General features: G+C 49.8%; 1 protein-coding gene across 8 annotated transcripts in view; it reads right to left on the minus strand.

The window, feature by feature from the left end:
- The window catches only part of TMEM94 (transmembrane protein 94), an 805,258-nt gene that overhangs the window by 571,348 nt on the left and 212,325 nt on the right, over positions 1-21,585 (minus strand). For all 8 annotated transcript variants that reach the window (XM_085617011.1, XM_085617013.1, XM_085617005.1 and 5 more), the window contains exon 6: positions 4,462-4,661. In XM_085617011.1, the coding sequence (XP_085473137.1) occupies positions 4,462-4,661 (200 nt within the window). The remainder of the gene's footprint in view (positions 1-4,461; positions 4,662-21,585) is intronic.

Raw genomic sequence — 21,585 nt, forward strand, 5'->3', positions numbered from 1 at the left:
AATGTTGAGTAGCATGCTTTATGAACACCTTAGCTACCAGACTGGACTCTACATTAGCCTCATGCAAGGGGAGTGTCCACAGGAGTAGCACATACAGACAACAATCAATAAAACGAAATGGACATTTGGATACGACCAGCCAAGAAACTGATGAGGAGCAACACAAAACCTGTACGAAACAATGAGAGATCAATCTGGAAAAAGAGAAGGAATTGGTCTGATAGAGATAGGCTGACGGACTAAGGACATCCAGGAGGAATAGACAGACTTCGCAGCTCAACACATTGGAGACATTCGCATCACTTGATCCAAACCCCCCCCACCCCCACCCCACTTAGGCGGCACTCTCTTAAAGGATGCCTCTGCTTGTGTCACACCTCCTAGTTAGCATTAAATCCCCAGCAGGACTCAACTTCAAGCACTATTCACTATAGTGTACAACCACGGTGAGGCAAGTGCATGCTGTGTGACCTCATCAGAACTCCCTAGCACCAAAGTCCTTCTGCTTAATGGTCGATGAACTCAGTATCATCCAATTGGTGGCAAAATTCATCAGGGTCACCATACCTTTCCCATTCGTCCCCCTCACCAGGTCTGTCAAAGTAAAAAGGCCCTGGCTCAAACCTGGCATGCATGGCTCTAGACTAAATATGCCCTGCTACGTGTCAGAGTTCAGGACAATGGGGATGGCGTTGTCAATGGGCGTTGACTGCGCTGGACGAAGTCTGTACATGAGATGGCGCCAGAGAAGGTCTTGTTCTCACTGACAGCACTGCTTCGGACCCAGCACCAGATCCAAGGAGCCAGACTGGTGCGGAAGGCTAACCTGCTGTCTGGAATCCAGTAGGTGTCCCTCCTGAACCCTGCTCAATGGTCAATAAACAAGAACTATGTCTTCAACAGACACATATCTTAAACATGACCAAATGAGTGGGAACGTTTTGGGGAGGTCCATGATGAGTCTGGCTGCAGCATTCTGTAGGGTCTTGAGTCCTCTAAGGAGCTGGGAGCAGATGCTGGTGCAGAGGGCGTTGCCGTAATTGAGGCGGCTGGTGATGAGGGCCCGAGTGACGGGTTTTCTGGTTTTGATTGGGATCCAACTGAATATTCTGCTGAGCATGCGATGTGTGTGGAAGCAGGAGGTGGCAACTGCGTTGACTTGTTTCATGGTCAATCGGCTGTCGAGGATAATGCTGAGGTTGCGTGTGTGGTGAGTCGGTCGGTGTGGGTCACCAACTGTGGTCCCATGTAGCTGTGTACTTCTCAAAGATCAGTACTTCAGTTTTGTCAGAGTTGAGTTGGAAGAAATTGTCTCTCATCCATTCGGCTATGTTGATCATGGTGTTGCCAAAGTTGGTTTTGGCGTTGGAGGGGTCCTCGGAGAGCGAGAGGATCAGTTGAATGTCATCTGCTTAGGAGATTATGTTGAGTCAGTGGATCTGACGACGTATTTTTGGGGGGGGTCCTGTAGATGTTAAATAAGGTGGGACTGAGGGATGATCCTTGTGGTACGCTGCATATAAGGTCTTTGGGTGTTGAGGTGAAGAGAGGCAGTCTGATGCTTTGTGTTCATCTTGTAAGGAAGGAGGCGATCCACTTGAGGACTTCTTGCTGTATGGTTGTGTTGTGGAGTCTGTTGATGAGGGTGTTGTGGGAGACTGTGTCGAATGCTGCGGAGTGGTAGAGGAGGATTAGGGTCACGCATTCTTCACGGCTGAGGAATAATCCAAAGTAGTATGTGGCAGCAATCAGAGCAGTCTCAGTGCTGTGGTTGGCACAGAATCCTGATTGAGAGACATTCAGTATGTGGTTTTGTTCCAGGAATTCAATGAGATGCTGGCTTTCTCGAGAACTTTGGCCGGGTAGGGGAGCAGGAAGATAGGAGTGTAATTTCTGAGATCGTTGGAGTCCGTGGAAGCTCGCTTTAGGTGGGGTCTGACGTCTGTATGTTTCCATCTGTCCAGGAAGGTTGCTGTGGAGATGGAGGTGTTGAGGATGCTGGTGAGTTGCATGCTGATTCGGTTTGTTGTGAGGTTGTTGAGGTGGTGCAGGCAGGGGTCAGTGGGCGCCCCTGAGTGGATGGAAGACATGATGGAAGATGGGTGAGGGCAGTGAGCGGTGGCCAGATGACGATAGTTTGGCTGGTGTTCGTTAGTTGGTTAAGGTTGTCTGGGTCGAGGATAGCAGGTTAGATGTTGAAATTATTGTACATGTAGGTTATCTTGTTGTGAAAGTAGTCTGAGAGGGTGTCACAGAGTTCTTGGGAAGGGTGGATGGTGTTCTCTATGGCTGTCAGATTGGAGAATTCCTCGACTATTTTGAAGAGTTCCTTTGTGTGGTTGGCTGCAGAATCGATGCAGGTGGTGATGACTGCTTTCTTGGCGTTTTGATGTGCCGGTGATAGATGCTGAGGGCTGTTTTGTGAGCTACTCTGTTGGCGAGAATCTGGGTGGTGCACCATAGTTTCTACAGTTGGTGGCAGTTGCTCTTGGTGGTCCAGAGTGCTGGGGTGTACCAGCTGGCGTGTTTGAAGATCTTGTTGGATTTTGTATGTTTCAGTGGGGCAACTCTGTCGGTGATCCAGGCGACGAAGTTCTGGACGGCCTCGCTGAGGTCTGATGGGATCTCAGGTTGGAAGGTGGTGAACACCTGTGAGCATTGAGTTTCGGTGAAATTGCTCCAGCTGCGGTGGGAGAAGATCTGACGCCTGGTGATGGGGTGTAGGTGATGGACAAGTGTACGATGGTGTGGTCAGTCCAGGTGAGTTCTGTGGTATATAAGATTAAAGTAAATGAAAAGGCTTTATTCAGCAACCTATTTGATGGCTTATGGGTTTAAGCAGGGGAGCTATTGTTTAGATATTACTGGCCAGAAATGAATTCTTGATTGAGGGTCTGTGTCTGCAGGGATCACTGAGTGCACATTCCCCAAAATGTGCCGACTTGCCAAAGAATCCTAAGAAATACATGTTGGTCCCTATTGCTTTGGTATTTTAGACTATGAAATACTATATGCAGAGACTCTACAGCATGTTCACCGAGAACGACAAAGGCTTTGAAGCAACATGGGATGCGCTAGTAGATGATTACTTGAAAGGTACACCTATGGTCTTTTGTCCAACTCTCCTACAAGCCCAAAATGTATTCAATTACTAGAAATATATACAAGAAATGTATCTCTGGACTAAAATCTATAAGGCTTAATTGGACTTGTATCTAGGTATGATGACAAATGCTTGATGCTACGAACTGTTAATACACATTAATCATTTCTCAAGTTTAATCAGGAAGAGATGGGAGTGTAAGGCAGAGAAAGGAGGAGTGGAAATTGACATTTACACTAACAAATGCACTGAGTGTGTTTGGAAGATGTAGCATGACCCACTCACACACCAGTATAATTATACTGTAATGGTTGGAATTTTGAAAACGCAATAAAAAAATATATGGATAAAAAAAGAAAGTTGTTAAGCAAGAAATGAAAATGTCTGCAGAGACACAGCTAGTACAAAGCTAGAGGTAAACCATACTACTTCAAACCCAGTCAATTATGACAACTCTTTCCACTGGCTGTGTCATGCTAGCAGTAAGTGAAGACCAATTTTAAGTACTTTTGTGACTCAATAAAACCCCTTCACTACTGGACCAAAGTCATCGGGCTTGTCTCTGGCTTTTGTTTTAGTGGGCATGAATGCTGGGAATTGGAGCCACTGGGTCACTCAAAACAAGAGATCACATACTAGTGTGTACAGTGCTAGAACAGAAATAAGCACTTTTCACTGTTCTCCTAGACTCAATCAGGTTGGTCTGAAGGAACTTGTATCACAGCTGGATAAAATTCAGAAGCAGTACCAGAGGCATAAGTGGCAAACATTTAGGCTCCAGGTAACTTTGGCCAGACCTTATCCACAGAGAGGGAGCAAGGCCAACACTCAAGGAATCAGACAGCCGCAGGCCCAGATGGCTAAAATCTGCTCTCAGGAATGGCCCCCTCCTCTACTCTTGGTTTTTACTGCCAGGTTATCACAGCTGCTTAAGGATATACACCTGACCCTCTCACTTCCTGAGCATCCACAATGGAAGTTTCTGCATGCGCCTAGTCATAGCAAAGAATGACCTTTCATGTGATGGAAGTCCAATGATTCATGAAAAGCCAGTGAAGATGAAATATGACAGCAGAAATCATTTTCACTTCCCACTGGTGGTTAATACACTTGACATACATCCACTTACAAAGAGAAAAGACACAATTGAGACTAGGTTAAATTAAAACACTCTCACACTGACAGCTACGCTTTCAGAGTAGTTCCAAACAATCACTCCAACACAGCACACTGCAGTTAAAGTACTTCAAGTGCATGGCTTTATAGACCGACATTCACAAGCTCCCTGTTAAGTACCAATCATCCATCTCTCACCATCACAATGTCACAGAGTAGAGTTCAACAGTCATCCTCCTTACTTTAATACCCCGGAGACAGGCAGATGATTCCTGCCCTGGCCGCAGAGCAATTATATCTCCCTCCACAAGTAGGCTGACGGGTAGATTCACCAAGCGCCCATCTCGGTACGCCCAATGCAGTGACCAAGATGGGGCGGAGGGCATATGCAGATCAGGGTAGAGCGAGTCAACCCACTGGAAATTTAAATCCTTCAGAGCATCTGAAAGAGAAGGTATATGTTCTGAGTCTAACCTGAGAGCACAGGAGAAATGGGTTCATGAAACAGTGAAGGGAAAGTAGTTAATAGAGGGACAGTAGTAAAGATGGAAGAGGGGATTAAGGTAAAGGAGGAAGACCATAAGGACTGTAAGGAAAGGGGTGAGAAGAAGGGAGGAGGAAGGAAGTGAGTGTGCGAAAAAATACAATTAAAAGTGAAAGAGAAAGAAATCAATGCAAGATATAGAAAGAGGAGGGAACATAAGCAGCAAGGACTGAATGTAAAAAAGCAAATAAATATTAAATAAAAGAGAATTTAAAAGTGTTAAGGAACAGTGGAAAAGGAACTAAGTGGTAGAAGGAAACAAACATCGACCTCCTTTTAATACCGATTTCCCCTCATTCTCAACTGGTTGGACATGAGATTGACCAAAAATGCTTCTTCAAAGGGGCATTGCATTGAAGTATACAAAAAATTAATGGGTGGGATGCTTGGATTAATTTAGGTCACTGGTAAATCGGGCCAAATCCCAGACCACTGTTATGTTGCTCACTAGGATACCTTTGTTTGGGTCCAGCAATATGCAATTCTGTCTTGACCTTGCTCCAGTAGGAACAGTCTAGTCGAACAACTAGTCCAGCTCCTTCCTGAACTGGAACATAATCAACCCAAGACAGGTTTGGCCCGGTAATGGCTCTTCAGTTGGGTGTAGCTTGGTTCCAGTGGCACAGTGGTCAAGGGACCCAAATCTGGGCATTCCCGTCACACATAGGGAGTTGCACTTAAGTTTGCAAAAAGTGATGGGTGGGATGCCTTAATTAATTGAAGCATTTGGTAAAAACTCAGTCTACTTCTCAGTTCATTTTTATTTTGCACACCATTCCACCTCAGTTTGGACTTAGCCAAAATGCTAATCAGTTGTGGCCCTGCTCCAATAGGTACAGTGGACCCCAAATTGTCAGGTTTGGCAGATCGTGTTGGACTGTTACAACTGGAGCAGGGTCATGGCTAATTAAGGGCAAGTACTACCCCTTTCAGAGGGAAACAGGGCAAGCAGGGGTTACGGGGCTCAAACATAGGGGTTGTGGCCTTTCACTACTGCTGTCCCAGAGTCCAACCTACTATAGTTACTGAGTAACTGATTCAAGTAATAACCCTTTCAGCAAATAGCCAACAGTGATAGTGCAGATCAACCAGTCAAAGGGGAAGGTAGAAGTGAGTCATACACAGACGCAAGATTCCAAGAAAAAACAGTAATCACATTAAGCAGTTCAGTCAAGTACTTGCTCTTATGAAAAATATTATTTTGATAGAAGCACACAAAGTATGGAGGCAACACACTAAATAATATCCACAGTCTCTTAAGGTCGTCCTGGGCGGTATCTCAGATGCGTGGTTCCTTCTAGTGCGGCTGATTATTCCACATTCAATATTAACGGCGACTTTTAGATGTGGCCCAGTTTAGTTCCCATGCAACAAAGTTTAAATTTGGCCTTAAGAGTCAACTTTAGCAGCACTACGTGCTACTTTCGTGCAAGTCCCAGGCTGGCCTGAAGGCTTTGAACAGTCTTACCCAAACCAATTCCAGCTGCCAGTATGGAAGGACAGGGACACATCTTTACAAGCAGTGGTCTCCCAATGGTGAGTGTTGGTGACATCTTGCAATCTTTTTCCAAGGACGCTTCTGGCCTCCTCAGTCTATGGATGGTCTGAGTCTATTTTGGATGTCCTCTCCAAGGCTCTTTCAGAAATAACTAAGTGTTCTTAACAGCAGCCATGGTACAAAGATCCAGGGGGACAGCCCTATCTTCCAGGTGTTCCCCTCCTGGCACCCGGGGTCACCAACTTCGCATGCACGATGGCGACAGCCGATGTCTCACATTGGCCTCCTCCTGGCACCCAGGGGTCGCTGACTTCGCTGCAAAAGGGTGGCGGCCCTAGTTTCACACTAGCCCCCACCTGGCACACAGGGCTGCCTACTTTGCAAGAATGGGTGGGCAGCCCACTCTCTCGCAACGGTCCCACCAGACCAGGTGTCTCACACTTCACTCACCGGCATTCACTCAGCAGGATCCCTGCTGGACCTAGCTCCCTCCAGGAGCTCTCCTGCTCCTCACAGGGTCTGCTGGTCTTGGCAGGCAGTAAGAGGGCTAGTTCTAAAGGCTCAGGGCAAGTTGACATGATTTCCTAGGCGATGGCCCCTCATGCAGCAGAGAGACTAAAAGACCATGACCCCTGATCTCGGCTCCAACAGCTAGAAATCTTGGCGATCTACTCTACAATTAAACCGTGTTGTTAACAACTTGTGGGCCTCATGCGGCTCCCACCTTTATAGGTCAAATCCAGACATTGATGAGATTTAATGTCTGGTCGTTTGATATTCCTGTTGTGGGTGTTGACTACTTTGAAGTACCCTCTCCCCTGCCCTGCCCTTTGCCAAAGAGACAGTCTACCACAGAGGCCAAATGTGTAACCCAAGGATCACATCTGGCTGTCAGCCTCTACTGAAATATGCATCAGAAAGGTTCATAGACATAAGACTACACCCTCTATCATGATTCCCTGTGCAGTCAGTGTCAACCATTTCAGTCCCACCACCTCGCTTTACAATGAGACCACGACCCACTGACCAGTAGAATCTTACTGGAGTCTAAGAGACCTTTGTTGTGCATAGAGGATGCATTGCTCCTCTTCCTGCAGGATGTGTATTCCCATCCTAGGCCCCAGGAATTTCTACAATCCACATATCCTGTCTGGAAGTTGCAGCCTCAGCTACTCTAAACTTTCCAGAACCTGGGCTTCCAAAAAGGAACTTACAGGCTTCCATGCTATAAACCATGAACAGGCACACAAACATTCCATCACATACACGCACATATAATCTGCTGGCAAATGCTACACACAGTCACCACGTAGGCTAAGGGTGAGGTAAAAACACAGCAGTACAACTTTACATGTGTGGGCCGGTAGACACCACTCTAGTGATACAGGAAATAAAGGCTTGTTACACTACTGGTTCTTAATAAACACAAAATGGGTATGCTTCCACCAACCGACTTGTGTCACTTAATTCCTGGCAGGGACAGAAGCCCTCTCCCAATATGAGGGAAGTGCTTGGTGCACCCCTACTGGTCTAATAAGACCGCATTACCATGAGACAGGCGTAGACCAACGTGCATGATCCCTGTTCGCCCATGACCAAAACCAGTACCAGGAGTCCAGATATACATGTAGCTAGAGCACTGAACTGTGCAGGGGTCCATACTTGCAAATATTCTATTCTGCATTTCAGTTTTTCAAGGTCAATTTAAGGTTTTCAATAAATAAATAATCCTTCTTGTATGTTACAAATGTTTCCTGAATCAATAAATCTCTGAGGGTTTCTTCTGCTGCATTGAGTCAGCTATAGGCCCTACAAACTACATTTGCTAATAAAATTGCAAGAGAACTAGTGAGTACAAATTCTAATCACAATGCCTGAACAGGAATTGTCTGGCTTACTGTGGATAGCTTATGGAGGATCTTCCCTTAATGTAGATTCAAAAATGAACATCTACTAACAGGAGTTGATTAAAGTGCATATGTAAGAGTCGGATGGATCTTTACTCTATATATTTCTGGTAAATATTTAAAATGTCTTCTTCCTGAAGATTTGTGAAATTTCTTTAAAACACTACAAAATTCAGAGGCCTTGCTCCCTAAATGCAAAGAGTTAGTTTTTTTGGTCTAAACACTGACAGAACTCTTCCTAGTTATGTGTAAGATTTTACCATTTCTACGGATGTGCCACCTAAGTTCCAGGACAAGGTACAACAGTGTTTTCTTCCCCTATAAGCCAAAACTTCAGTTTTGATAATGTTAATAAAAAAAACAAAAAACATTTCTCTGCATACGCATATACAGCATTCAAATTGCGCTGATGGCCAATTGGGGTAAGATCAAATAAAATCACATCATCTGCATACATTAATACACGCAAATCATATGATGCTACACAAGGTGGGAAATTCTTAACGTTTATTGTATCTTCTTGTCCCCTTAATAACTAAATATATATTTTCACATCTACAAGGACTGTTCCTTCACTGACAATGAGGACGACCAAACTAAAACTATTGACTGGTCATGGAGTGTGAGCCTAACCCAGTTAATAAGGAGCAATTGAATTCATTTTGGGGTTTGGCAGAATATTATGCTATGTTTGTGAATCATTTTGCTGATATTACTAAACTAATGAGATTACTCGTAAAAAAGGGAGAAAGAGGATTGTGGAATGATGAATGAGAGATTGTTTACTTGTGTCAAGAAAAGTATAGTTGAAGCTCCTATATTAATAATATATATTCCGGAATATAAAGCATTTTTTGTAATGGATTAGAGTGCATATGGTCTAGGTGTGGTTTTGATGCAACTGCATGAGGGACAAGAACCAGTCAGCATTTGCATCAAGAACATTGAAAGGTGCTGAGAGTAGGTATTCAGTGATTGCAAAACAGGCATGAACATGCTGTTAGTGGGACACAACATTTTAGGACCTATTTATGAGGAACAAGTTAACTACGAACTGACCACAAGCCACTGGTAGATGTTTTCACAACTAAAGGTGGAACTAAGGCCACTCCTTTTTTTTAATTTTTTTATAGCAAAGTGTATATTTAGACTGCACGAATATTTGAGATGAAGAATGTACCAGAAATGAGAAATATCAAGGCTGATTATCTATCACGGGTAGAAGCTAATATTGATATGCCTTTTGGCAGTGCAATTACTGCAGATGAATGGAGGGTGGCTTTCTGTAATGATTAAGGTCTGCTGAAGGTAAAACAACATTTGGCAAGATGTTGGATGACAGGATGGGCCAGTAATGAATTACTTGTAAAGTATAAATTGGTTGGGTCAGAATTGTCAGTAGTAAATGAGATCTTGTACAGAGGTGAGAGACTAGTGGTACCAGAGTCCATTCGTGAAAGGTTGATTGAAAAGTTGCATGAGGGACATGGCAACATGTCATCCATTAAACGTAAGGTATATATGACACTTTGTTGCCCAAACAGGTTTATGGACATAGAAAAAGTATGTAAGAAATTATAACTGCATGATTAGTGACATATCTTGTGTTGTTAGAGAATCTCCTCTAGTGCCATTTAAATATGCAGAGAGTCTATAGAAAAAATTGGGTATGTAAATTTGCGGTCCTTTCAATCCAGGTGCCTGAAGACGTAAATTTGCTATGATCATGGTGAATTAGGTAAAAACTGATAATTTGATAATGTTTTTGTAGAGATGTGTTTACGAGAGAAGGACTTTCTTAGGAAATTGTTATGGCTATTGGTCCTCGGTTTGTTTCAGAAAAAATGTCTGAATAGTTCAGATTTCAAGATATACAACATCATAAGATTGTGTTATATCATCCAAGGGAAAATTAATTGGCTGAGATATTTAACAGAGTGTTGGTAGCGTGTTTGTAATTGGCCACTAGAAGTAATTTGAACTGGAAACAGAAGCTAAGAAACATGCTATGGAATTACAGATATATGACTCGTTGACTTATAAGTGAGTCACTTTTTATGCCTCTATGTGGGAGAGAACCTGCAACAATTGCTTGTACTTGGTAGATGAGGAAGGAGATGAAGAAGAGATATAAAGATGAAGCAGTGAGTAAAAGAGTGAAAGCTAAACAGACTACTTGCGAGCAGTCATAATAGCAAACGAAAGAGAAAGATGTACCAATTCGAGGTAGGAGATTGGATACATATGAAGCTGGGTATTCATTTGAGAAAAGGTGAATCTAAAATTTCTGATCCGAAAAGGATCATTATGGTTGTGGTAATACTGTGATGCTGGATGGTGGGGAGAAATGGTATGTAAAAAAGCTTGTTCATGATCACAGTATCAATGTCAGTTATAATAATGTTAACTTTCCCAGTGTTTTTTTTTTTTTTTTTTTTTTTTATTTTATTGAACAATAATTCGATTACAAGCACGGGCCTACAACCACCAGGGCCGGCCGCTAAGTACAGAATGAAATATACATTTATCAAGGCTGCAGTCGGTTCCCGGGGCTCGGCCCCGTAGTGGCTCCGGATAGTTCTAAAGGAACAGGAGACTTAAGTCCAACAGACACAAAAACTAAAAGAAAAACAAAAGGCGAGGCATAAAGACAAACAGCGCTGATCAGGCTTCCTCCGGGGAACTCCAGTTCAGACCATTAAGCAGCCTGCAAAAGGAAGGAGTACCGGGAGGCTGGGGACGGGGGGGGGGGGCCAAGGGAAATGAACGTCCATATGTAGTCATTCCAAAAGGTGCCAGGAACCGTCAAGGGTCAGGGGGACATGGCGATATCGGTGTCCACCGGGGGGGGCGTACAGATACCCCCGCGATACGCATTCCATTGCCCCCAGATTCTGCCCCATGCCCCCGGCTTACCACGGGCCACATACACAGTCTTCTCCCTGAACATACACCAGTCCATATTCTCCTTCCATACTGACACGGTGGGCGGCCGCTGGGCACCCCAAAGCTGCGCTATATCTCTCTTGGCAATCATGTTCCCCAGGGCCGCCCACCGAGTCTGAGCCGCGCTGTAATCATTGGGCTCCCACACATTCAGGACACAGCGACGCACCTCCGGCAGCAGCACAACCCCAGTGACCTGTCCCATAACCGTATGGACCCGGCGCCAGTAGTCCGCCACCTCGCGGCACTCCCACAGGATATGGAGAAAGGTGGCGCTGAGCCCACAACCCCGCTTACAGAGCCCGTCGTTGGAAAATCCCATCAAGACCAGGCGAGGACCCGTCACATACACCCGGTGAAGAATCTTAAGCTGTACCAACCGGAGACGGGCTGGAATGGCGACCTCCTTGGGGGACGACAGTGCAGACTGCCAGTCCTCGTCGTCCAATTCCACCCCATCCCCCGTCCAAGCCCCCCGAAGGCGCACAAAGAGGTCAGCCCGATGATTGATCAGTTTTTTATAGATTAAAGAAATAGTACTGTCAGGGACATGTCCGTCCAGTATGCGGTCCTCGAGGGGCGAGGAAACCGGGATCTTGGTCCCTTCCCCAAAGACCGAGAGCAGGGCGTGTCGAACCTGGGCATAGCGGAAGAACTCCCTGTCCGTAAGCTCATATTCGGCCTGAAGCACCGCGAAAGTCTTAACCGCGCCCTTATGCCACAGATCTCCCACTTTGCTGATACCAATCGTGTCCCACTGGTCAAACCCCTTCGTAGTCCAGAGGCTGCCCAGGCGATCGGAGGCGAACAAAGGAGTAGCACATGTCAGTCGCTCACTCCAGCCCGTGGCCGCAGTGGCAGCCCTCCAGGTCCGCACCGCAATCTTAGTAGGACCCGTAAGGGTCCGGCCAGCCGAGCGGGAGTAAAGTGCCCTATTATAGTTCCCGCCGGGAAGCAGGAACTTGTCCATCTCATACGCCGGATTCAGGCCAGGCGCATACGTGGCATGATTAATGGCCGAAAGCTGCGCGGCCCAATAATACCTGCGAATGTCGGGAAGCGCGATGCCCCCGTCGTACCAGGGGAGAGTAAGCTTAGCAAGAGCAATACGCGCCCGCCCGTCCCACACCAGTCTCCTCTGCAGGCTCTCCACCTCCCGAAAGTAGGCCACTGGGATGACGTCGAAGGAGTTCTGGAGTGCATAGAGGAACCTGGGAAGGGACATCATTTTGAACAGCGCGGCCCGACCCAGCGGGGACAGGGGCAGCCTGCACCACCGGGCCGTGTCCTCCCGCAATCGCCGAAGTGGACGCAGGAGATTCTGCTCATAGCGAGCCACCGGGTCCAGCGAAACGTATATCCCCAGGTACTTAAAGCCGCTCAAAGATACTTGGATCGGAAGCCGAGGCGGCAGGAGAGGAGGACCACCGGAGATCGGATAGACGCAGGATTTAGACCAGTTGATCGTGAGACCCGAATTGTTCCCAAAGGAAGTCAGAACGTCAAAGAGGACGTTGAGCGACTGCCGCGGTGAGGTGAGATACAGGAGAATATCGTCCGCATACAGCGAGACCCGATCTTCGAAGCCCGGGGCCCCCCGGATCCCTCTAAGCGAGGGCTCCCAGCGGAGCCAAGCGGCGAGTGGCTCCAGGGCGAGAGCAAAGAGCAAAGGGGACAACGGGCATCCCTGCCTCGTGCCCCTGCCGAGGGCAAAGGGCCGAGAGACCCGCCCATTCACCACCACCTGAGCCATGGGTCCCGTGTAGAGAAGCTTCACCCAGCCAATAAATCCTTCCCCAAAGCCAAATTTAGCCAAGACAGCCCAGAGGAATGGCCACTCGATGGTGTCAAAAGCCATCGTGGCATCCAAAGAAACCAGCACGGCCGGTTCGGAGAGGAGCTCCGCCCTGGCAAGGGCGCCGTGAAGACGCCGCAAGTTAAGAGCGGTGTTACGATGCGGGATGAAGCCGCATTGGTCCGGATGAATAAGATCGCACACGACGCTCAACAGACGATTGGCAAGGACTTTCGCCAGGATCTTAGGCTCTGCATTTAGCAGTGAAATAGGCCGGTAAGAAGTACAGCGGTCTCGCGGCTTGCCCTCCTTGGGGATCACGACTATCGTGGCCAAACGCTGGTCGGCCGGAAGGGAACCCGCCGCCAGAGACTCACGGAACATGCGACTGAGGAAGGGCGCAAGCTTGTCAGGGCGCAATTTATATAGCTCAATGGGCAGACCGTTGGGACCCATAGCCTTGCCCGAGCGAAGGGAGCGGATCGCGGTCGCTATTTCATCCGCCGACAAGGGGGCGTCCAGCCGCTCACGGTCCTCAACGGACAGGCCGGGCAAGGCGATATCCCTCAGTAGAAGGCGAGAGTCGTCCTCATCCCTGTCAGTCACTGGGGAGTACACAGCCCGGAGGTGGTCGGCGAAACATTCCACAATCTCATCCGGCTCAGTCACACACACACCATCCGCAGCACGCAACTCCGGGACCACACGATTCACTCTCTCCTTCCTGTCCAGCCACGCGATCAACTTTCCCGCCTTGTCCCCGGCGTCGTACAGTCGACCCTGCTGCTCCCTATACATAGTTTTGGCCGCGTCAGTGACCAGGGACCTATATTCAAACTGTTTCAGGCTGAGGGCATGGAGCCCGTCCGGAGTGACATTCGCCTCCAAGGCCGACTCCAGCCCCGAGATGTCAGTCTCCAGCCTCACCACTGCCTCACTCTTGACCCTCTTAGCCACCACTATCTGGGAGAGGGCGTGTCCGCGGATCACGGTTTTAAAGGCTTCCCACAGGGACATTGCAGACGACACGACCCCTCGTTATCAAGGAAGTATTGGTCCATAGCCTTAACCAGGCTGTCACGAGTCGTAGGGTCTCGCAGGTACCATGGGTTAATGGGAGCGATCCGCCCAGCAGACCGCGACCCGGTGTCAAAAAGAAGCCACAGCGGAGAATGGTCGGAGATACCCCGCGCCAGGTGCCTGACCTCTCGAATCCGACCAGTCTGCGCCGCGGGCATAAGGAAGTAGTCTAGCCTAGAGAGACTCCCATGCGCCCCCGAGTGAAAGGTGAATTGACATTGGGTCGGATGCATCAATCTCCAACTATCCACCAGGCCGAAGGTCTCCAGCATCCCACCCAGCAATGCCTGGGCAGCGGGGAGGGTCCTCGGTGGGTGACGATCCAGTTCACCCGAAACCACAGAATTAAAGTCCCCGCCCATGAGCAGGAGGCTGTCCGGAAGGTCAAGCAGCATTCGACCCAAGTCAGTGAAGGTGGAGTTCTGGAGGCCCGGGGGGACGTAAACTGAAACCAGGGTAAGGGGCTGCCCCTCCCACCTCCCAATCAAACACACATAGCGTCCTCTGTCATCCGAGACTATCTTAGTGATCTCCACCGGAAGTGAGGTTCGCAGGAGAATGCCCACCCCCCTGGAACCAGATGTGAAACCAGAATGGGCCACGAGGCGGTATCCCCCCCTGTTCATTGCGTGACAAACATTGCCAACCAGATGTGTCTCCTGGAGAAACACCACATCAGGAGTCAGACGACGCAAATATTGCAGTACTACACCCCGCTTGATACGGTCCCCCAACCCATTGACGTTCCATGACATAAGCCTCAACCCGTCCCCCTCCATCTCCCCCAATAGATCAAGGGTCCCCCAGCCTGCAGCACAGTTCCCAGATGTGGACAAAAATCAGTACCTCGCCCTGTAAACAAAAAACACACAGCAAAACAACCCCTCCTCCCCCCCAACCCCACCCCAAGACCAACTCCCCCCACCCTGCACCCCTGCGGGCCAAAAAACCCCCCCAACTTGCAGTGTGCCTGTCGCCCCACTAACCCCATTCTACGAAAAGACCCCAGAGGAGGTAAGGGACCCGTCCCCGCCCGCCCCCCTCACTGGTCCTGGTAAAACACAATATACAAATGAAATAAGAGCCAACTGTGCAGTGCAAAACGGCAAAATCAAGGACCAAAAGTCATTCTAAAGGGGACCCGTCACCCGCGGTGCCCTCAGAGGGTCCGGGACGGCCACCTCCGTCCGGCAGAGAGTCCAGCCAGTCACTTGTGGCCACAGGAGAGTCAAAAAAGGCTGTACGATCCCCATGTTCCACTCGGAGTTTTGCAGGGTAGAGCATCGAATACTTTAGGCCCAGCTCGCGGAGACGACGCTTCACCCCTTGGAATCCCATTCGCTGCTTCTGGACCAGTTGCGTGAAGTCCGGATAAAAATTGATGGTCGAGTTCTCATGACGAACCGGGCCGTGGGTCCGTGAGGCCTGCAGAATAGCGTCGCGGTCCCTGTAGTGGAACAGTTTGGCCACGATAGGCCTCGGGGGGGCCCCCGGCCGTGGCCGACCGCCCGGAACTCGATGGGCCCGCTCCACGGCAAAGAACTTACTTAGGCCAGCCGGGGACAACTGTTTCAGGATGAGTTCCTCGACCACGAGGTCAACCGGGCGGCCGTCGGAGGACTCCGGTACACCTATGACGCGGATGTTGTTGCGTCGGGCCCGTCCCTCGAAGTCCTCAAGCCGCCGGGCCATATGATCGTTGACCACCCTGATGTCTCCAAGCGCGGCCCGCAGATCCGACACCTCCGCACCGAGGGTGGAGGTCCGCGTATCGAGAGCCTGGACCCTCTCGTTAGTTTTGGAGAGGTCGGCCCGGATCAGGGTGACATCAATCGCGACAGTGTCAATCTTACGGGCCAGGGCCTCATATTGCGTCGCGATGGTTTCCCTAATGCCATCAATGGCGCCCATAATGTCCTGCAGGGATAGTTCCGTAGAGACGGCCGTGCCTCCCCCCGCAGTATCCGAGGGGAGGCCAGCAGCGCCAGAGGACCCCCTGCCCTGGGTGTAGCGGTCCATGTTATTGCTCTGGACTGCTCCCCCGCGAAGGGAAGCCTTGGTCTTGCGCCCCTCGGGACCCCCTTTGCCCCCCATGTGAACACGGTCACTCAAGGGGACCTCCAATCAAGAGGTGTAAGGGCACCAGCAAGAAGACCACAAAATGTCGGTATAGGGGGTCCGAGGCGATAGGCACTCTAGTGGCAGGCGAAAGAAAACCTCGTGCAGAGGCCCAGGAAGCACCTCGCCACCCCGAGCGCACCCGCCCGCCGGTCTCCTGAAGTCCAAAACCGAAACCGAAAGTGGTGTATCGGCAGCTGGCACCGCGCTGAAGCCGCTGTTGTTCAATTGCAGCCCGGCCCCTCGGGTCACCTTCACCCCGGTCGCCTCCGTCGGGTGGGTCCCAAAAGTTCCGACGACGACAACTCAGGATTCCCAGGTCCGATTTGATTTTTGAAAAGAGATATATGCTCAGCTGGTCCTTATCTCCCAGATTCCATAAGCCACGTCAGGATATTCTCAGGATAAATTCCGAGGAGCAGAAAGGGTCCGGGGAGCCCTGTGCTCACGCGACCATCTTGGATGCGCGCTAGGCTCCTCCTCCAACTTTCCCAGTGTTGATGTTAGGATTATCGGTGAAGAAGTCAAAATATTATATCCTCAAAGAGAAAGAAAATCTTATATATGGTTAAAAGATTATGTTCACTGAGTTGGATATTTTGACTGGACACATTCTCAGTAGTTATATGATATTGCATATATCTTTCTATTGTTATAAAGGAACAATGTGTTGTATTGTGTGTAATCAGTTATGCTACTTTAAAAGTAGAATGTAGTGCAAGAATTCTGTATAAGAAGGTTATGTTTAGAAGTGACAGAGGCGGATGGGTGGTTGCTGATAACACTAGCAGGGTCCTGTATCTTCTGGTCATCTTAATAAATAAACATCCATTTTCCCACCTACAAAGAGTGCACCTACACGGTGGTCCCAGGCAGGCCTCTTGGTCTACTCACGGGTCAAAACCACATCCAAAGGTGGCAGAGCTTTCTCTGTCTTAATTCCCAACTTTGGACTCTACAGCCTGAGAACTTTTGTAAAGAATCCGCACTTCTTCCTTTTAGGAAGCAACTCAAGACTCTTCTTTTTAGGGAGGCTCTGGGCACAGTCTAAATCATCCGCCAAGTGCTTATTGGCGATTGCTGGTGGACTTTGGTCTTCTCAAAGCGCTAAGAGACCTGCTAGTGATTACGCGCTATATAAACTTCAGTTAACATAACATACTAAGCCACTACTATAGGATATGGAAGTGTGGGAAACTCTGAAAATTGTTTCAGACTATAGCAGGAATCCCAAAAATTAGAACTGGCAGGCTACAAAAAAGACTGAGGACCTTATGAACGACCTCAAACATCCAAAGAAAGTTGTGAAAGATGGTAACTGGAAAATAGGCAAGCCACGCTAACAGGAGAGAATCACAGGAACCATTCCCACGCTAACAAAAGAAATTAATCTCTGAATACCTAATGTTGCTTTGACTACAAAAAGTTCTATTTCAAAGGTCTCAGTCTAAAAGTCAACTACGGTTATTTTGTTATTAATCTTACTCTGGTACAAACATGTTGATGCCTCTTAAGAGCATTAACTGCTATGCTGTATTAATGCAAGAAGGCGCATCACAGACGAAATGTTTTTTGAAGAGGTCACAACCTGCGCTGGCAAGAGTGGCGAGACTAGGTTCCTCCAGACTATTTAGGCAAAGGTGTCACCTGTCCTGAAATGTAGACATTTTCCACTCTAGGAAATAATGGAAAGATTTAAAAGACTTATCTTGGGGAGGAGCCTAGCGCGCAACCAAGATGGCCGCGTAGGTGCGAGGCTCCCGAGGACCTCCGCAACCTCCTACGTTTATCCTGTCTTCATCCTGAATCGGTTGAGGGGACTGTGTCGGTGAACCTGAGCCGAGGTGGTACCCGTTTTCCGTTTTTGAATCGGACCCCGGGGGCCGGGGTGAGCATCGACTGAAGTTTGCGGCCTTCTTCTCTCCTGACCCCGGACTCGAGTTTGGGGGTGACCCAGTGGCGAAGTGAATAACAACGGCGGGCCGGGCCTGGCGAGTCGCTATCCCCACACTTTCACTTTCGCTTTTGAGTCCCCTTGCCGTCATCGCGAGTGGGACTACGGCGCTTCTTTGTGTGGTGGTGGCCTCGCTGGGGGACCCTGCCTGCCTGCCTGCGGGGACCCGCTCCGCCTTCCTGAGGTGACCCCCGGGGCTCACGGCCTTGATTGCTTGCTCTCCACTGCGTGACTGGCGGGGGTGCGAGATACGCGACGATGGCCACGAAGCAGGATGGAGATCGGCTGAAGGTCAAATCGACCCGGCGTGGCATTGCACCTCAAGTCAACATTATGGATCGCTACACCCTCCCGAAGGGGTCTCCCGGCGGATCGCACAGGTCTTCCGAGTGTCCCCCGGATGCCCCGGATTTGCCTACGGATCTGACTTTGCAGGACGTCATGGGCGCCATTGCTGAGAAGAAGACCTCAGTAGGCCAACAATTCGACACCTTGGCGCACAAACTCGATGCGGTCCTCATCGATGTCAACCTTGTTAGAGCAGATCTATCTAAGACAAATGACCGGGTTGACTCCTAGGCCCATACCGCGTCGGGCCTCACGACTGAGGTCGCGGCCCTTCAGACGGAGGTGCGCCGGCTCCGGCAGGCAAGTGCGGTCACGGATCGGCGCCTGGAGGACTCCGAGAGCAGGGCCCGGAGGAATAACATTCGCATGATCGGAGTGCCCGAGGGACGGGAGGACTCGGCGGCGGATCTCTTTGTGGAGGACCTGATTTCTACCCATCTCCAGCCTCGAGGACTGAGTAAATTATTCGCGGTGGAGAGGGCCCATAGAGTTCCTGGCGGCAGACCGAAGGTCGGAGCTCCTCCGCGGCCTCTTATTGCCCGTATCTTCAACTTTCGGGATAGGGATGCGATTTTGCAAGCTTCCAGACTGCAAGGGCCGCTTAAGCTGGAGAACATGGAGGTGAACTTTTATCCTGATTTCACGCAGGCGGTCCAGAAGCAGAGACTGAGTTTCATGGGCGTTAAGCGGCGGCTTCGAGACATGAACTTAAAATACGCCATGCTTTTCCCGGCCAGGCTGCGTGTGGAGGCTGATGGTCGCACTCACTTTTTTGACCGTCCCGAGGTGGCCGGGGACTGGTTGGACACTTTGTCTGGGGGACATGATCGGGATGGGATGGGGGCGGCGGGAGGAGAGTGCCCACCGGACCGGGTATGAGGTATTGACACTGGGGCTCATTCCTGATGATGCCACCTTTCGGCCAGGCTTAGGGTTTCTTGACTGTTGTGTCTTGTTTCCCCTCCGTTGGAGGTGGTGCTGTGTCTCGAGGGGGTTCTCTTTCCTCCTCTAGGGGGTCTTTGTAGTTTAGTTTACACAGGGGCGACAGGCACACTGCAAGTTGGGGGGCTATTTGGGCTCATGCAGGGGTGCAGGGAGGGGGGGAGTTTTGTTTGGGATGTTGGGTTGGGGTTGGGTATTGTTTATTTGTACCACAAGGCAGAAGTATTGTTGTGCTATCGCTAAAGTGCTCTCTGTGGGGAGATTGATCGGTTTTGGCTATGATGGGGGGTAGGGGACTGAGCCTTTTGTCCTGGAATGTCAATGGACTGGGGGACAGGATAAAACGGGGAGTGGTCCTGCAGTTCTTAAAACGAATTTCACCCGATATAGTATTTCTGCAGGAAACACACCTCATTGGAAACTCCTTTCGGGCCATGAACAGACGGGGCTATCGCCTTGCAGCCCACTCGGGCTTCACATCTGGTTCGAGGGGTGTGGGCATTATGGTTAAAACCTCGCTCCCGTTGGAGGTTGATGAGGTGCTCCATGATGATAGGGGACGATATACGGCTCTGGTGGGTAGATTGGAGGGTAAAGTGATTGTTTTGGTTTCTGTTTATGTCCCGCCAGGGATGCAGACAACTACTTTTGCTGATTTGGGGCGCCTTCTTCTTGGCCTGCCGGAGGGGATTCTAGTGGTTGGGGGGGGATTTTAACGCTGTAATTTCCGGAACTGAGGATCGTCACCCTCCCAGGGATCTCCCCCGTGCCCAAGCTTGGTTATCTGGCCTCTTGGATACCCTGGGGCTGGTGGATTGTTGGCGGCTGAAACACCCTACGCAGATACAATACACCTTTCATTCCGGGGCTCATGGTAGTCTTTCGAGGCTTGATTATGTTCTGATGCCAGCAGCACAGGCAGGGAGGGTCGGGGAGGTACGACATCTGGCTCGGGGTATTTCAGATCACTCCCCGCTCCTGTTGTACTTCGACATTGTCCCGAGGGGGGAGGGGAGGGTGGTCCCGATTAATTCCTGGTACCTGCGTGACCCCACAATTCGCGCTGATTCGGTTAAATCTCTTGAGCGATATTTTGAAGACAATGTGGGGTCTGTGTCGTCTGCGGTTTCTTTGTGGGAGGCGTTTAAGACGGTACTCCGGGGGGAGGCCCTGTCCCTCATTTCCCATTCCCGGAGGCGCGAGCGGGAGGAGGTGACCCGTATCGAATCTGAGATAACTGAGTTGGAGGGTGATCTGGAGTGTGGGGTAACGGATGATAAACTGCATGCTCTCCGACTCAAACAGGCGGACTACAAGGCCCTAGTCACTGAGGCAGCCAGGGGCCTGAGTAGAGAGCAACAGGGGCGACTGTATGATGTGGGTGATAAGGCTGGTAAATTGATCGCGTGGCTGGATAAAAAGGAGAGAGCGAGTCGAGTTGTCCCGTCGATTGAGAGACTGGATGGTGTGTGTGTCACTGAGCCGGAGGAAATTGTTGAATGTTTCGCTGAGTATTTCCGTGGGGTGTATTCCCCGGTATCTTCCCGCTCGGAAGAGGATTCCCATGACCTGCTTAAAGACATTGCGCTGCCTTCCCTTTCGGAGGAGGATAAATTGTCGTTGGACGCGGCCCCGACGTCTGAGGAGATTGCCCTCGCCATACGTTCGGTCGCCTCTGGCAAGGCCATGGGTCCTAATGGCCTTCCCATTGAATTGTACAAATTACGACCGGATACGCTGGCTCAGCATCTCCGCGCTATGTTCCTCGCGGCCCGGTCGGCGGGTTCCCTCCCGCTGGACCAGCGTCTTGCCACTATTGTGGTTATTCATAAGGAGGGGAGGCCGCGGGATCGGGTCACGTCTTACAGGCCCATTTCGCTGTTGAATGCGGAGCCGAAAATTCTCGCCAAGGTGCTGGCTAATCAGCTGGTTGGCGTGGTGTGCGATCTGATCCACCAGGACCAGTCCGGCTTTATCCCTCATCGCAACACCGCGCTTAACTTGCGGCGTCTGCACGGGGTGCTCGCGAGGGTCCCGTTCATACGAGAACCAGCCATTTTGGCGTCCTTGGACGCCACTATGGCGTTCGACACGCTTGAGTGGCCATATATTTGGGCGACGCTGGCTAAGTTTGGGTTTGGCCCGGGATTCATTGGCTGGGTGAAACTGTTGTATTCCGGACCGCTGGCGCAGGTGGCGGTGAATGGTAGAGTATCGGCGCCGTTTGAGCTGGG

The sequence above is a fragment of the Triturus cristatus genome, chromosome 7 (assembly GCF_964204655.1).
Source record: "Triturus cristatus chromosome 7, aTriCri1.1, whole genome shotgun sequence".
NCBI lineage: Eukaryota > Metazoa > Chordata > Amphibia > Caudata > Salamandridae > Triturus > Triturus cristatus.